General features: G+C 34.6%; 1 protein-coding gene and 1 non-coding gene across 15 annotated transcripts in view; one reads left to right on the top strand and one right to left on the bottom strand.

Moving 5' to 3' along the window:
- Positions 1-17,586, bottom strand: part of ANKHD1 (ankyrin repeat and KH domain containing 1) — a 121,141-nt gene that overhangs the window by 18,030 nt on the left and 85,525 nt on the right. For all 14 annotated transcript variants that reach the window (XM_060143741.1, XM_060143743.1, XM_060143747.1 and 11 more), the window contains 12 exons: positions 14,498-14,643; positions 14,147-14,258; positions 13,400-13,545; positions 12,765-12,907; positions 12,110-12,323; positions 10,228-10,403; positions 9,847-10,009; positions 7,855-7,950; positions 7,277-7,393; positions 2,633-2,807; positions 1,379-1,835; positions 421-567 (listed from right to left, as the gene is read on the bottom strand). In XM_060143741.1, the coding sequence (XP_059999724.1) occupies positions 421-567; positions 1,379-1,835; positions 2,633-2,807; positions 7,277-7,393; positions 7,855-7,950; positions 9,847-10,009; positions 10,228-10,403; positions 12,110-12,323; positions 12,765-12,907; positions 13,400-13,545; positions 14,147-14,258; positions 14,498-14,643 (2,092 nt within the window). The remainder of the gene's footprint in view (positions 1-420; positions 568-1,378; positions 1,836-2,632; positions 2,808-7,276; positions 7,394-7,854; positions 7,951-9,846; positions 10,010-10,227; positions 10,404-12,109; positions 12,324-12,764; positions 12,908-13,399; positions 13,546-14,146; positions 14,259-14,497; positions 14,644-17,586) is intronic.
- Positions 3,496-3,605, top strand: LOC132518900 (U6 spliceosomal RNA). The gene has a single exon (XR_009540024.1). It is a non-coding gene; the product is annotated as a U6 spliceosomal RNA (small nuclear RNA).

Here is a 17,586-nt window from a genome sequence, read left to right as displayed (position 1 = left end):
AGATATAGATTCTCTAGCGAAGTCTAACTTTATTTAAATGCTGTAGATGGACAAACTTGTCTGAATCAAAATGGGACCATTAAACAAACATCATAGCCTTCACAAATAGCATTATGACTTTGCTGTCAATTGAATCTTCCCCTTAAGAAGCCTGTGACCTTTTTGTATGGTTTGTCTGTAAACTGTATGTCTTATGTTTTAATAAAATATTTTTTGTTATTCTAAAGCCAACATTTCTTGTATCATATAAAATATGCATACAAAATTTACATACTGTTTCTAATTTTGCTTTAGCCTACTCTGGATGTAGTATGGCATTGCAATTGAATATAATAACCACATTCAAATTATTCATTAATTAACTGGATAACCATCTCACAAGAGGAGAAAAGTTAAAAAGACGAGACTAATACTACTTACCTTCGAACAACTTCTTTCCACCCTTCCTCTCTTTTTTGCCCCCTTTTAGGGCTAGTCAGATTCAGCTTTATGTTTGAAGAGCTTAATGGCAACGACACTGACTTGTACGTTGTTGATAAGGAATTAGGATTCACTTCACCTTCAAGTCTGAGAAGAGAAATATCAAGGCCAATAAATGATAAATTTTAAGATAGAAACTCAAGAGATTTGCTGAAGTATCTGAATTAAAATTTGGCACACCAGGGCTTCCCTGGTGGCACAGTGGTTAAGAATCCACCTGCCAATGCAGGGACACGGGTTCGAGCCCTGGGCCGGGAAGATCCCACATGCCGTGGAGCAACTAAGCCTGCTCACCACAACTACTGAGCCTGTGCTCTAGAGCCCGCGAGCCACAACTACTGAGCCCACGTGTCTAGAGCCCGTGCCCTGCAACAGGAGAAGCCACTGCAATGAGAAGCCCGCGCACCGCAACGAAGAGTAGCTCCCGCTCGCCACAACTAGAGAAAGCCCGCGTGCAGCAACCAAAACCCAATGCAGCCAAAATTAAATAAATAAATTTATATAAAAAAACCCAAAAACCTTGTTAAAAAAAAATTTGGCATATCAAATTATTAACAATTCAGAAAAATAGAAATAGGGCAAAGAGTCCATTATTTATTTTAGTATTAAAATGGATTCAGAAGCCAAAAGAACTATATATAATCAATAAAAATGACATAGTTAAAATCAAGGAACGCTAATATTTTCAGCTTCAAAGTTGAATGTTAAAAGTTCTAACAATTTCATTGCATAACTAGCACATGATAAGGAGGACACTGGTGAATTTCAGTTTTAAATGCTGAAGACAGGTAATGTGGTAGACTTCAATTGTTCAATACAACTTATGTTACTTCAAGTTCTTGTGCCAGGCATGAAAAAGGAAAGGTAGGTGCAGAGTTAACAAGTCAGAAAATTTTACCGTGTCTGAGTTTTGGAAGCAGCAGTACTTGTCTTTTCTTCTTGGGAATGGAGTAGCAGTGAGGGGTATCTCCTATCACTAGAGGAATTCACATCCATAGTGAAATTTAACTCTTGGCTTTTACCACCACTACTACTCTCACTGTTGCAATCTGTGCTGTCCAAGTTATCTGAATCACTATTCCCACCTGCACCGCCACCTCTGGGTTCTCCATTTATTTTATTCTTATCTGCCTTTTGCTGTGCTAAGGATATATGTTGTTCTGGTAATATTAAATGTGCAGTGGGAGGGGTCTCTTTTGTTTTGTTCTTCTTATTTTTCCGATTGGTGCTGGGAGTTGTCACAACATTGGCCCTTTTTTTCCCAAACACATTTGTGAATGTTGCAGATGTTGCAGAGATTCCGATTGTGGTGGTGGTGGTCGCACTAGGAGGTTCTATGGGAACTTCTTGCTCCACTGAAATTATGAAAAAGGATAAAAATCACACTGAGAGCCACAGATCTCAAAACAAATTGTGACAGAATATACCTAATAATTCATAATAATTCAGACCCTTAGGTCATATTTTCCTTTTACCAGTATTCACTAGTAAATAAAGAAATCTTTACTGTTGTGAGAATATACTATATCATATTTTGATGTCTAACTTGGTATAAAACATTAACATTCTTAAGATCTGAAATGCTAGTCTCATAAACTAAACAAAAATCACAATATAGTTTGAATTTAAGAAATTTTTCAAATAGCATTTTAGAATTAGAAGTCAAATAGAGCAAAATTATTTGCCTACTACAACCACTGCCAGACTGTACAATAAACAACTCTGAGAGTAATGGACCTCAACCCTATAGAGCTTCAAGACTGAACCTTAGTTAAAAATTTATTGAGGAAATGAACCTCTTCCCAGTTTCCAACTGGGGAAGGAGAGGGTAGAGAAGAACCTGAAGAAAAGCTGGCAAACCTCTTACTGTATCACTTTTAGGACATACATAATGTTTTTACAGGGAAACTTAAGTTACAACTGAATGTCTTCAAATTATGTGCTTGCCTTCCCCCTTCAGTTTCTCTGTGTCACTTTACAATGTAAAATATTTAGAAGTATTTACTATGGAAGTCAACTGTCTATTTCAGCTTAAAGTAACTGAATATTTAACTAGAATTAGTTTTGAGAGTTTTGAGAGCAAAGAGCACTCAAAATGAAGTTGATAAACACAGAAGAATTTTATCACTAATTCAGATGGTTCATTTCTCACCATCTTCATCATTCTCCTCTTCATCTTCATCCTCTGGTAGTTCTGAATTCTCCTTAGGTTTGTTTTCCTCATCTTCTTCCTGCTTCCTTTTCTGCTCCTCTTTTTTCTTTTTTCTCTTTTCTTTTCTTTTCTCTCTTTTAGCTGCAAGAGCCTGCTTTCTGCTCTCCTCTCTTGACTGCAAATAAAGTAGGTATCTCATTTTATCAATAAGGCAGTAATTTAAAATAAATAATGAAATGATATTTTTGTTTATGATACATGGGGTTTCCCATAGATGTCAGTCTTAACACACATTTATAAAAGCAACAAAAGAAGAAATAGATAAGCTGGACATAATCAAAATTAAAAGTTTTTGTGCTTCAAAGGGATCATCAATAAAGTGAAAAGACAACCCATAAAATGGTGAAAAATTTTTGCTTATCTGGTAAGGGCTTGTATCAAGAATTTATAAAGAACTCGTTAACTCAATAATGAAAAGACAAATAACTCAATTAAAAAATGGGCAAAGGATCTGAACAGACGTTTCTCCAAACATATACAAATGGCCAATAAACACATGAAGAGATAGATGCTCAATATCACAAGCCATCAGGGAAAAGCAAATCAAATCAAAATGATACCCACTTCACTGTCACTAGGATGCCTATAATCAACAAAAAGACAGATAAAACAAATCATGGTGAGGATATGAAGAAATCGAAGCCTTCATATACTGCTGGTAGGATCATAAAATGGTGCCGCTACCTTGGAAAACAATCTAGAAGTTTCTCAAATGGTTAAACACAGAACTGCCATATGATCTAGCAATTCCATTCCTAGATATATACCCAATGAAAACATATTCATACAAAAACTTGTACACCATGCTTGCTTCAGCACCATATATACTAAAAAAATTGAAATAACACAGAGAAGATTAGCAGGGCTCCTGCATAAGGATGAAACACAAATTCATGAAGCATTCCAAGTTAAAACAAACAAAAAACTTGTATACCTATGAAATAGAAACAACCTAAATGTCCATCAACTAATAAATGGGTAAACAAAATGTGGTATATCTATATAATGGGATATTATGCAGCAGTAAAAAAATAAATAAATGAAGTACTGATACATGCTACAACATGGATGAACCTTGAAAACACTATGAATTGCAAGAAGCCAGTCACAGAGGACCAAATACTGTCTGATTCCATTTATATGAAATGTCCAGAATAAGCAAAACCATAGATTTATGTGGCATTTGTTTGACTGAAATGCAGCTATTGCTGGAAAGGGTGTGGAGAAAAGGGAACCCTCTCGCACTGCTGGTGGAAATGTAAATTGATATAGCCACTATGGAGAACAGTATGGACGTTCCTTAAAAAACTAAAAATAGAACTACCATACGACCCAGCAATCTCACTACGGGGCATATACCCTGAGAAAACCATAATTCAAAAAGGGTCATGTACCACAATGTTCATTGTGGCTCTATTTACAATAGCCAGGACATGGAATCAACCTAAATGCCCATTGACAGATGAATGGATAAAGAAGATGTGGCACATATATACAATGGAATATTACTCAGTCATAAAAAGAAATGAAATTGAGTTACTTGTAGTGAGGTGGATGGACCTAGAGACTGTAATACAGAGTGAAGGAAGTCAGAAAGAGAAAAACAAATACCGTATGCTAACACATATATATGGAATCTAAAAAAAAAAGAGAAAAGGTTCTGAAGAACCTAGGGGCAGGACAGGAATAAAGACTTAGACATAGAGAATGGACATGAGGATGGGGGAGGGGGAAGGGTAAACTGGGACAAGTGAGAGAGTGGCATGGACATATATACACTACCAAATGTAAAACAGATAGCTAGTGGGAAGCAGCCACATAGCACAGGGAGATCAGCTCGATGCTTTGTGTCCACCTAGACGGGTGGGATAGGGAGGGTGGGAGGGAGAAGCAAGAGGGAGGAGATATGGGGATATATGTATATATCACTTTGTTATACAGCAGAAACTAACACACCACTATAAAGCAATTATACTCCAATAAAGATGTTAAAAAAATAAAATAAAATGCAGCTATTATGCTTTTATAAGGTATTAACAAATTTCACTATGAAAATATCCACAGGAGGCCATTATAGAAATTACTTTCGCCTTACTTTATAGTTTTGCTTTGCTTAGTACTAGAAAATATATTTTTTTCAGACAGGGGAACATGGTAATGGTCACCTCACATCATAATGGAAACTCAAAACAAACAGAAAACACATCAAATTACTCATATTTGTGTGGAAATTATCTAAAAAAGGTTCACCATAAGAATCTGTCAATGAAGTCCAGTTGTCCTGGTAATTAAGTAAAGCATTTTCCTCAAAACTATAATTTACCATTCTGAGTCATAAGTTACTCTTTGACATTTTTACTTATCTAATCAGGCATCGGCAAACTATGGCCTGAATGTTAAGACTTTTACATTTTAAATGGTTGAAAAAATAAAAAAGAATATTTTGTGACATGAAAATATTATGAAATTAAAATTTTGATGTCCATAAATAAAGTTCTATTGGAACACATTCATTTAGGCATTGTCTATGGGTGCTTTCGTGCTATAACAGCGGAGTCAAGGAGTTATGACAGAGATCGTATGGGCCTACAAAGCCTAAAATATTTACTCTTCAGCATTTCATAGAAAAAGTCTGTTGGGAATTCCCTGGTGGTCCAGTGGTTAGGACTCTGCGCTCTCACTGCCAAGGGCCTGGGTTCAGTCCCTGGTCGGGGAACTAAGATCCCACAACCACGAGGCGAAACCAAAAAAATTTAAAAATTAAAATTAAAAAAATAAAGAATAAAAAAATAAAAAGTTGGGTTTCCCTGGCGGTGCAGTGGTTGAGAGTCCGCCTGCCAATGCAGGGGACGCGGGTTCGTGCCCTGGTCCAGGAAGATCCCACATGCCGCGGAGCGGCTAGGCCCGTGAGCCATGGCCACTGAGCCTGCGCGTCCAGAGCCTGTGCTCCACAACGGGAGAGGCCACAGCAGTGAGAGGCCCGCGTACCGCAAAAAAAATAAAAAAGTCTGTCAACCCCCTATGTAAATGAGAAAGGGGCTGAGCATTAAGAGAAAAAATAATTGTTAACTGAATATGCAGTTTCATCACTCGGTTGGCATAAGAGCAAAACGGCTGTTTAAGGAATTGCTGACCATATCCCTGGGTAGTTACACAAAAATAAAAATTATAGAACACAGGAGGGACCTTAGTAGTCATCAAACTTCAAACTTCATTTTAAAATGAATATTAGTTTCCCCCTTCTGATTTTAACTGTAATCAAGTTTATCATGGAGGTATTAAATTTATTTAATTTCCTAATGATAAAACTTTAAGGTTTATACCCTTCCCCCTGTTATAAGCAATTTAACAGTGAATGTCCTTTTGTATGTTCACATCTTTGAGCATTTATCAAAGTATTTACCTTAGGCTAAATTTCCAGAAGAGGAGTGACTGGAGTAGGTATGCACCCTTTTTAATTTAATGCATTTGTCAAATCATCTCCATTAATACTTATACTAATTTATACCATACATCAAAAATCATACTAGAAGGCTAATTTCTGCATACCCTAGCCATCAATATCTATTACCAAACCTTTAAATTTTAAGTTTTCCTAATCTGGTAAAAGAAATTTAAATCACTCTTTCACTGTGCATTTCTTTGTTTATTCATGAAGTTGAGCATTCTCCATGTATTTATTGAACATTTATATTTCTTCTGTGAATTGCCCATTTGTGTGATCATTTTTCATTCTGGGCAAGTTATCTTTTTCTCATTGTTTTTTTTTTTTTTTGATGTGACCATTTTTAAAGTCTTTATTGAATTTGTACAATATTGTTTCTGTTTTATATTTTGGTTTTTTGGCCCCGAGGCATGTGGGATTAGAGGCAAAGTCTTAACCTCTAGACCACCAGGGAAATCCCTTTCTCGTTGATTTGTAAGCAATTTTTTCTTCTGTTTTTAACTTACAAGTTTTGATTTTCTTTAAAATTAAAAATTGATGTCAAAATTTTAGCATCTCTCAAAATGATCTTTTTCCTTCCTTTTATCATCAACAAAATATCTTAATATTAAGCTATCTCCTGCATTTCTATAATAACTCTACTTGATTATGCTATTTATTCTTTTAATATAATTTCTGGGTTCATAACAACACCCTCCTTTTCCAGGTAAGCACACTAAGCCTCAGAAAAGCGACCTTTTTTTTTTTTTTAACTTTTTCAATTATACTACCACACATCCTAGGAAACTTAGATACTTACTCTTTAATTAAGGATCTAATAAACCACTTATAGCCCATATCTTATAATAAACGAAAGATTTCCAATGTTTAAAAAAATTTCTTCCCAGACTAATATTAAAACCACTTAGGCAGTAATGTTATTTGGAAAATTGTGATCTGCTCAGAAACTAATTCCTCACTTATATGGTTAAAAGTATTTTTTATGTATAGGTCAGAATCAAAAAATTGATGGTAGTTTGATAATCTATTAATCATTTTTTAAAAAGAGATTTTGTTAAGATTATGGTCATATCAGTGGCAAATTTATTCTACTAGATTTTCAACCATTTCTAATAAAGAAAATTATTTTTCCCACTCACCTTTTCCAGATCAAGTTCCTTTAAAAGAATACTTGCATTCTTATTTGCTTCTGCAGCCTGCTGGTCTTTAGCCTTCACAATTGTCTCAACACACTGGTGACATTTTTTCAACAGTTCCTATAGTGGAAAATGGAATTATATAAATATAGGAACACATAAACAGGCCAATAAAACTTGAGCTGATAAGTATACCAAAGTTCAGGGCTTAAAGCCTCAAATTACTGAATATTCACTAAACCAAATTAAGCTATCCTTTGAGTCTAGTCTTTGATTGAAAAATCAAAATAAGGTACCATTTTCTAAAAAGTTTGTGTTCTTAGAAAATTTTCTAATCAGGCTAATAGTCTAGTAATAAACTTTAGCTGCAGTCACTGTAATTATGGTCCATAATAGGAAGGAAATCTCAAAATAATTTATAAAAAATATACTCATTCTTCATTTGCAAATGGGGAAACTAAAGCATAGAAAAATCAGATGATCAGTCTCATAGAGGATGAAAAGAACGGGCTGCTAACATATACTCTGGCATATAATTCAACAAAGAACAAAAATGTGCTTCAACAGCATATTAAACCTACCTTATCTGTGATTGTTGCTATGTACCTCATGCATTCTATATCAGAAGGGAACTGATTGACCTCTTTCACCAAATACTGAACAACTTTTACATGACCCTGTAAGAAGTATAACAAAAAATACACAAAAGAATACTTTGAAAATTGGCCCATATGCTTAAAAACTTAAGGGTAAAAGGTACAGTAATACTTGAGAGTTTACTAAACTTAAAATTGAAATTATGAAAATAGAAACAGTGTTGAGTTTATAAACAGAAAGCGGTAAGTACAACATGCTGGGAAATATATGGTGGACCAAACGACATTTCTCCTGAATTTAATCTGCCCACATCCCATTGAAAATAGACAAACTTTAAAAAATATATATCTCCTAGAATAAATCGATTAGTAAAATAAAAATTGGTGATGTGAAATGAATCTCAATATAAAAGGGAAATTAGTCCGAAAACAAAGAGGATGTTCTAGATTTCAAAGCATTATTTTGGCTCTATCTTACGAAACTAAACGAGGTAGGTTGTCATATTTATCTTGAGTTCTATGACTTGAATCTAGGTAAAACACTTTCTAAATGCCATTATCAGGGGCTGGATGATCTGTAATCAATTATAAGTACGTCTATTTTAACATAACCAAACTTGCATTGTTTCCCCTCCTACTAAAGCTCGTTTAATCTTCAAGAATTAGTCTGATGGGGGGACTTCCCTGGCAGTCCAGTGGTTAAGACTCCACACTTCCACTGCAGGGGGCACGGTTCGATCCCTGGTTGGGGAATTAAGATCCCGTACGCCGCACGGTGTGGCAAAAAAAAAAAAAAATTAGTCTGATGGTGACAAAAATCAGAAAAGTGGCTTCTTCTGGGGCAGGGAATTAACTGAGGATGGGCATGATGAAACTTTCTAGGATTATGGAAGTATTTTATACCTTTATGGAGTGTGGGTTACATAGGTATATGCATTTATCAAAATTCATGTACCTTAGATTTTTGTTTTTACTATATATAAATTATACCTCAATTAAAAGGAAAGAAAAAAATTGAAAAAAAAGTAAATATTTAAGATTTTTTTTAAGACTCATAACTTACACTGCTCTCATTCAATAGCTATTTACTGACCATCTAGTATGTGTCAGGCACTGAGCTGAACAACTGGGCACAAACACTGGTGAAAAAGACAGTCATGAATCTTAGCTTTCATAGATCTTGTAGTCTAACTGGGGAGATAGGCATTAAAAAAGTAATGCATGTTTGAATGTATAATTACAAAATGAGATAAGGAAAATAACAGTGAACTATAAAAGAGAACAAGAGAAACTTTTCAGATTGGGAGTTAGAAAAGGACTTTCTGAGAAGTGATATTTAAGGATGAGTAGATATTAAAGGATGAAGAGAAGTGAGCCAGGTGAAGAGCAAGGGAAAGAACATTTCAGGAAAAGAAAACCAGTGAGCAAAGGCCCTCAGGAATTTAAAAATTTAGTGCATTCTAGGCCAGTGGCTGAAGTGTAGTGACCAAAGGGGAAGGGGAGTAGAAATGATTGGTCTGAGGCTGGCACGAGCCATTCATGCAGGGCTTTGTGAGCCACATTAAGTAGTTTACATGTTATCACAATTGCAATGGGAAAGCTTTGTAAAATAGAGCAGATAAGTAAGCCTTAATATATACAGGAGGTATAATAAATTTTTATGAGAGTCCACTTGTTTTTGTTCTTTAGGTAGAGAAAACATTCATCTACATATAATATCTGTCCTTAAATCTCATGTTTTATGTACAAAAACATAACAAAACTAGTCAAGACACCAAGTGATTTAACAACCAAGTTGCTTATAGGGAACTACCATATAGCTCTTAGATTTGGCCACAAAGAAAGTGGAAAGACAGCAAAGGTTTGTATATAGAAACAGAGTCGATTCCTCAAGACCAATTTATCTTTCTCACGATTTCAACTTAAAATTTAGTAGTTTTAAACAAATTCTATCCTTTTTCCCCCACATCAAGTTACCTTGCGAAATGCTGACATAAGAGGTGTGATTTTCCGGTTATCTGCTGCATCCACATCAGCACCTGCTTGCACTAGCAATTGCACCACATCAAAATGACCACCATTGGATGCCAACCAAAGTGGTGTGTTTCCCTTCTTGTTACGAACATCAATATGGGCTCCCCTATAAAAATCAAATAATGTTAATATAGTTTGTTTCCTATGAGAAGAGGCTGACTTTTTCTATTTTTCTCTAATTTGTCTTTCATCTTTTATAAAATAGCAAACAAATAATCTGTTCTTTAAAATGTCAATAAAGTAAAACAATTTTATTAACTGTAAAGGCTCTGACAAGTGAAAGGGATCATAGAAATTCTATAAATAAATATAAAATTTACCCACCTATTAATCAGGAGCTCACAAAATTTGTAGTGACCTTTGTCCGCTGCTATTGTTAAAGCAGTATCTCTTGAGGAAGGCACAGGGGGGGCATTGACATCTGCTCCTTTATCTAGGAGAACTCTTCCAACCTCTGCATATCCTCCAGAAGCAGCTTCCATCAAAGGGGTAAGACCAGTCTGTTTAAACCAAAAAATTATGTGAGTAAATTATATTAATTTCTTTAAGGGACTGAAACAATTGACTTATAAGTGTATTCTATTTCTGATTTTCTCTCACAAGAGAGCTAAGCAACATTCACTCTTAAGCTTTACTAAACAGCAAGTGAAAATTGTTAGGTTCAGTTAGACATGCTAGAATGATTTCTCTTACTAAAAAATAAAAAAAAATATGCTAAAAAAATACACAATTTCATGCTAAAAGAATAAACAATTTCATAACTTCTCTACTGTTATAAATTTACATGAGACAATACCTGCTCTGCACAACAAACAGAAATATTAAAACAAATAAAAAGAAAATTAAATATGGCACAATGTTCAATGGGAAAACTTTGTTTAGAATATACTCTATCTTGTTTAGAATATACTCTATCTAAAAAGGCAGTTTGCTAAATAACCCAGGATAAACTCCTTAAATGCTACTCAAACTTGGGTAAAATAGATTAAAATATCATTTTATAAATTTTATGCATGTGTCTTTGCTCATTAGTCTCCAACATTTCACCAGAAGACTTTTCCTACTGGTATCATTACCAAAATAATATGGCTTTCTTTAGGACTTCTAATAGATAAATGGGTCACACTGAATACTTGTAATACAAAAAGTAATCTGTCGTGGTCAGATTAGATTTTAGTTGTCTTAATTGTATAATCTATGCAGCAATTTATTTTTAATAGTCATGCTTTTATTTATTTATTTATGGCTGCACTGGGTCTTTTTTTTTTTTTAAACAAATTTATTTATTTATTTTTGGCTGTGTTGGGTCTTCGTTGTTGCACACGGGCTTTCTCTAGTTGCGGCCAGCGGGGGCTACTGTGGTGTGCAGGCTTCTCATCGCGGTGGCTTCTCTTGTTGCGGAGCACGGACTCTAGGCGCGTGGGCTTCAGTAGTTGTGGCACACAGTCTCGGTAGTTGTGGCTTGTGAGCTCTAGAGCACAGGCTCAGTAGTGTGGTGCACATGTGGGATCTTCCCAGACCAGGGCTTGAACCCGTGTTCCCTGCATTGGCAGGTGGATTCTTAACCACTGTGTCACCAGAGAAGTCCCTGCATTGGGTCTTTGTTGCTGTGCAGGCTTTCTCTAGTTGTGGCGAGTGGGGGCTACTCTTTGTTGCGGTGTACAGGCTTCTTATTGTGGTGGCTTCTCTTGTTGCGGAGAACAGGCTCTAGGCACGTGGGCTTCAGTAGTTGTGGCGACAGCCTCGGTAGTTGTGGTGCGTGGGCTCAGTAGTTGTGGTGCACAGGCTTAGTTGCTCTGCGGCATGTGGGATCTTCCTGGACCAGGGATCCAACCCATGTCCCCTGCGTTGGCAGGTGGATTCTTAACCACTGCGCCACCAGGGAAGTCCCTGCAGCAATTTTTTTGATTGGGGTTTTTACCAATGGTAAGCACATGCCTCATTAAAGGAGTTCTTCAAGCCACTCAAGGCTGAAGTTGGAAAAAAGTACTGATTCTATTTTTCTTCACTGCCTTTAATAAAAGTCATGAATGGTGATAGTGTGCCACTGACCAATGGCCAGTGACACACTGTATAGCACTATTCTCCAGTCCTGCATTGGGGCATCAGTTTTAATTTATGACAATTTAAAATAGTACATTCAATTTAAGTTGCTCTTTCTATTAAAAATATATCTGAAGTAGAGGACAAGTTATAAAATGCTTACCTTTGCCCTATGTTCAACATTGGCTTTTCGGTCCAGAAGCAAACTCACTACTTCTGCTCGTCCTTGGAAACAGGCCAAGGTGAGAGCTGTGTTCCGATTGGTCTCTATTTGGGCATTAATGTCTGAACCCATATCAAGCAGCAGTTTCACTGCAGGAACATGTCCATTCATTGCAGCCAACATCAGGGGAGAAATACCTAGTTTACTCCCAGTCCTAAGGGGGGGAAAATGTGCTTAGAAAATTAAAATAATATGTTGCCTATTGTTTTCTTAAAAAGCATAGAGAACATAAAAAATGAAAAAGCTTCAGTAAGAAGAAAGATTTCTAACTCCAATGAATAGATTTTATTTGTTTAGACTAATAATTAGAAGTAGGAAAATCTCACAATTTAAAACATAATCCCTATGCAGAGGCCATAAATTTCCAACTATATATAACAGTGTTTTCTGAAAAGAAACCTCTTTAAAAACAGCAACGTTAGCTGAAATAAGCTTTGATTACTTATAAGCACATTATAGGAATAACTGTTGGCCTTGCAACTTTAGTACTATCTTAATTAAAAATGGTATCTGTCCAAATATTTAGGGGAAAACACTTAATTCCAAGGTAATAATTTACTAATCATGAGTAATAAAATAAACAGGTGATAGATACCTTGAATTAATTTCTGCCCCGGCATTAAGCAGAATCTTAATGATATTCACATATCCTCCAGATGCAGCTAGACTCAGTGGTGTATAATCAGACACATTCCTATGTTCTTTATTTGCACCCCGAGCCAGCAGCAAGTCTACTACCTACAAAGTAAAATATGAACAGAGAAATCTAGTTTACACCAAGGGTCTATCTTATAATGAAGGAAGCACAAAGAAATGGGACTTATAACTTCCTTGTCTAAATACCTAACATTTTAATTAAACCCTAAATATTCAAATATCAGCACTACAGAAATGAATTCAATTTCATATCAAGGAATTCAGAGCTATGAAATTCCAATCATACTGAAATAACAAGTTGTTACTGTTTCTATTCCTCAATTATTGAGTGATAAATTTGCATTTCATGTGTTAGGACTATGCTCTATTGAATCCCAATAAACGTAAGGATGATGAGAATTTTTATTTTGCCTGAAAGGCAAGAAACAGATTCTTTAAAAGGGCATTTACTATTCTCATTAAATTTAATATATAGAACATGTCAAAACACATGCAAGTTTTATTCATGTAGCTAAATTACTAAGCATATGCATATTTAAAATACAAGTGTTTACAAAATGAACATTAACATACTTCCTGACGTCCACCAGAACATGCCAATGAAAGCGGAGTATCCTTAGTTCGTTCAGATTGTGCTTCTATGTCTCCACCTTTATCCAAAAGGATTTCAACAACTCCAACGTGTCCTGCTGTTGCTGCCAGGATCAGTGGTGTGAAACCTAAATCAGAAAATAAAAATCTTGGTCAAATTTGTGTTTTTTAACATATTAAGGCACTGTTTTTAATTCTCTATTATTTTAGTAGGAAAAGGTCTTTAGGGCAGATACTTATAATCATTTAACATAAAACTGTTTTATGTTAAAAATCATTTAACATAAAACATTTAATCATTTAACATAAAAGGTCTTTAGGGCAGATACTTATAATCATTTAACATAAAACATAAAACTGTTTAATCATTTAACATAAAACTGTTCACTAATTTGTTAGTGACAAAACCCCATAAACACCTGATAAAAAGAAAATGCTAAGTCAAACGAAACTATTAAAGTTTATACTCATAATAAACTTTGATACCTCTGCATGCTCTACTTTTAGATTAAGGAGAAAGCTAAACACAGCTTGCTTCCTTGATGATCTACAGTCTAATTTTTGAAGAATAATTTGGCTCTGTAGATTAACAAATCCAGATATTCTTAATTGAAATATGCAAACCCATTCTTTCACTGAATAGTCTAGGAACCACTTATTGATAGTAAAAAATGAATTGTTTTCTGATATAATTACTCTCCAACTTTATTTCTCACTAACATTTCTTACCTTTTTTGTCTCTGTGTTCAATTTTAGCATCTCGCGCTATGAGTACAGATACAAGTTCTTCATGACCACCTGCACAAGCTAGCGTTAATGCTGTGTCATGGTTGCTCTCAGTCTAGGAAAAGGAAAAAAACCTTAAGAGTCCGTGGGCCACAACTAAGAGAGCCCACATGCCACAACTACTGAGCCTGGGCACTCTGGAGCCCACGCACCACAACTAGAGAAGCCCATGCGCCACAATGAAAGATCCCGCATGCCACAACGAAGACCCCGTATGCTGCAACTAAGACCCGACACAGCCAAAAAAATAAATTACCTAAATAAATAAATAAATAAATAAAGCAGTCTACTCACATGTGCATCGATGTCAACTGAAGGATACACAGGAGGCACAGACTGGGAAGCCACATTGCTTGGAGACTGCGAACAGGGCTCAGGTGTAAGACATTCTGCCGTCTGAGAGGAACTGTTTGAACCAGTGGGCACTCTGCTACTCACAGCTGAAAAACAATATTCATATTGCTGAATTCTACTTAAAAGAGTAATGTCATTTGTGTACAGAAAAACACAGAAAACGGAAAATTCTATAGCAGTAATATAATGTAGTAATTAAATCACAAGCTTGAGTCAGATGGACATATGTTTGAATCCCAGTTCTACCAATGACTTTCTGATCTTGGGCAAGTAACTTAACGTCTCTGAACCTCAATTTCCTTATGTGTAAAATGGGATGATAATTACAGTACCTCCATTGTAAGGTTGTTGGGAAAACCCCTTGAGATAATGAAGTAAAATATTGAGCATCGTACCTGATATTTAGTGCATATACAACAAATGGTAGCCTTTTATATTGTCAATAGGGAGAAAATAGTTTCCAATAAAAAAAAAGGAATCTTATATCTTAGTTTGTAAAAGGCAATTAGATAAAAACATCCTGAGGACAATGCATTAAAAAAAAAAGAAGGAAAAAAGACGCAGAAGCAGCAGAAAAAAGGGAAGAACAAGTTAGAATATTTCTCACATAAATAGCAGAGAGTATGTGTTTTTAAAATTCAATATTTACTCTGAAAATTTGCTAAAACGAATCAATGTCTGAAAATCAAACTATTTTAAAAATGAACATTGGAACTTTTATTTGGGACCTCAAAATCTGATGTCTGAAACTGAATTAAATGAAATTATATCTTTCTCTCTCTGCATATTTCTTTTCTTTCATGAGATGGAGTTTGCCCCATGAAGAGGGAAATAGGACCTGTCTCAGAGGGATGTTGTGAATTATCCATGAGAAATGTGCAAAAAGTATTTAACACAGTGTTTGGTAAGTGCCTAATATATGTAATTATCAGGTATTTTATAGGATTTTCAGTACTATTAATCACTGCATTGAAAAATAAAAACGTTACAATTCACTGAAGAAAGAAAAAACTCAGAAAAAACATATAATCATTAATAATACAGAAAAAGACAACAAAGTTTCAATGATGGCAATAACTTCCTCTTACCCACACTAAAAGTCAATCAAAAACACACAGGTCTTAAAGAAAAATGTAAGCATTTCAAGATTGGAGAATGCTTTCTCTCTAGAATTTTGATATGACTGGATCCCAATCAAGGATACTGATCACCAGTATGAAAGATAAGTGTAGTATGCTAATAGTACTACACTATTATTATAGTACTATACTATATTTAATAGTATGCTTTAAATAATAGCAAATTTTAAGATGTTCAGATATGTTTCTACATGAGCTGTCCCTCCCCGCTCGTAACAAATATATATAAAATCACATCTTGATAATATGAATTTCTACAGCTTCTGTCACCACATAAATATACATAATTTAACTATATGGTTACAAATAAAAATGATTATTATAAATATTTCTTTTGCCTGTAAGAACACGCACAATGAAAACACAGCTTTAAAAATTTTTGTCATTGAATGAATTAAAAGCAGATAGTATTTTGTTATGCCTCCTCAAAACAGCTGATATGTTTGGAAACAGTTCCAGAAACAAGACACTAAACATTGATATATGGCACCTTTGTAATAGTAAGATTTTAACAGTAGTCATATAATTATCAACATATATCTTACTAAAGAATTACTTTTCTATCATTAAATTTGTTTATTCATGTTATCTTTTTGTTATTATGAACAACAGATATTCAAAAAATTTAAAATAGTTGACTAGAGTGCTATGCCAGAATATGATGTTATAAAAGACTTTTTTACAGAGTTGGTTTTTAAAAAATACTTTTGTACATTTAACAGCTCTGTTACCAAATATGTATTGTTACATTGATTGTACATTTTTGTACAACAGTATCCTCAAGACATTTTTTCCTCCCTGTAATAATGACAATCAGAAACATTCCACAGAAGTGACTCTAATAGGATTAATTACATATGAAAAGTTCTAAAGAAAAAACTAGAAAGTAGCAAAGATTTTAAAAGTACATGTGGAATAAAGGTTTTATGAAGATAAAATTATACCAGGACTATGAAATTTTTTTCATAAATCCTAAAATGTTTTCTATTTCTGAACAAAATGTCTCTGAAAATGACCAAAACAGATCACTATCACAAAAGTCACTACATAATTCAAATTAAATTTATGCACTATCCTAAAATGGGGTGATAGAAGAACTAAATAAGTGCAGTATTTTACTTAATTCTTTATGAAATTTAAGATAGTTTTGTAGGCAATATGGAAGACAGTAATAAACTTTATTACATAAACATCTCAGATACTAGGTATATGTAAACTATGTTGCAAGGCCTTAAGAAATTAAATCACTGTAATCTGTTTTAGATAATAGTAACTTTATTAAATAGTTCCATATAAATAACAATCTATAAATAAAATATTAACATTAGAAGAAATTATTACTTAAAGATATTTTACTGTAAATTCCCTCAAAGATAATTTCCTAATTACTTTTTTATTCTTAAGCCTAAAATGACTACCACAGGATTACTTAAAGCAAGATACTATGGGGCTTCCCTGGTGGCGCAGTGGTTGAGAGTCCGCCTGCCGATGCAGGGGATACGGGTTCGTGCCCCGGTCTGGAAAGATCCCACAAGAGGCCACAACAGTGAGAGGCCCCCGTACCGCAAAAAAAAAAAAAAAAAAAAAAAAGATACTATGGAATTGGAATTTGTTTGAAGAGAGCCTATTAAGATGTCAACAACAGTAACAATGTTCTCAAGTCACAAAACTATATTAAACCTTACATGCACATCAAATCTTAATATAAAAATAATAAGGGAAATTGTTATTTAGTAGAATTTAGAAGTCTAAGGAAATAATATCTTTAATATAAACTCAGAACTTCAAGTTGAATCAGATGCATGCATATTACTTCTAAGGTTCTTAAACTGGCTGAACTGAGTTTGAATCTTAACACTTACTAGCAACTTAATTTCCATTAGCCTCAGT

The sequence above is a fragment of the Lagenorhynchus albirostris genome, chromosome 3, assembly GCF_949774975.1.
Source record: "Lagenorhynchus albirostris chromosome 3, mLagAlb1.1, whole genome shotgun sequence".
NCBI lineage: Eukaryota > Metazoa > Chordata > Mammalia > Artiodactyla > Delphinidae > Lagenorhynchus > Lagenorhynchus albirostris.
The sequence above is the reverse complement of the archived record's forward strand: the minus strand, read 5'-3'. Positions and strand labels throughout refer to the sequence as shown.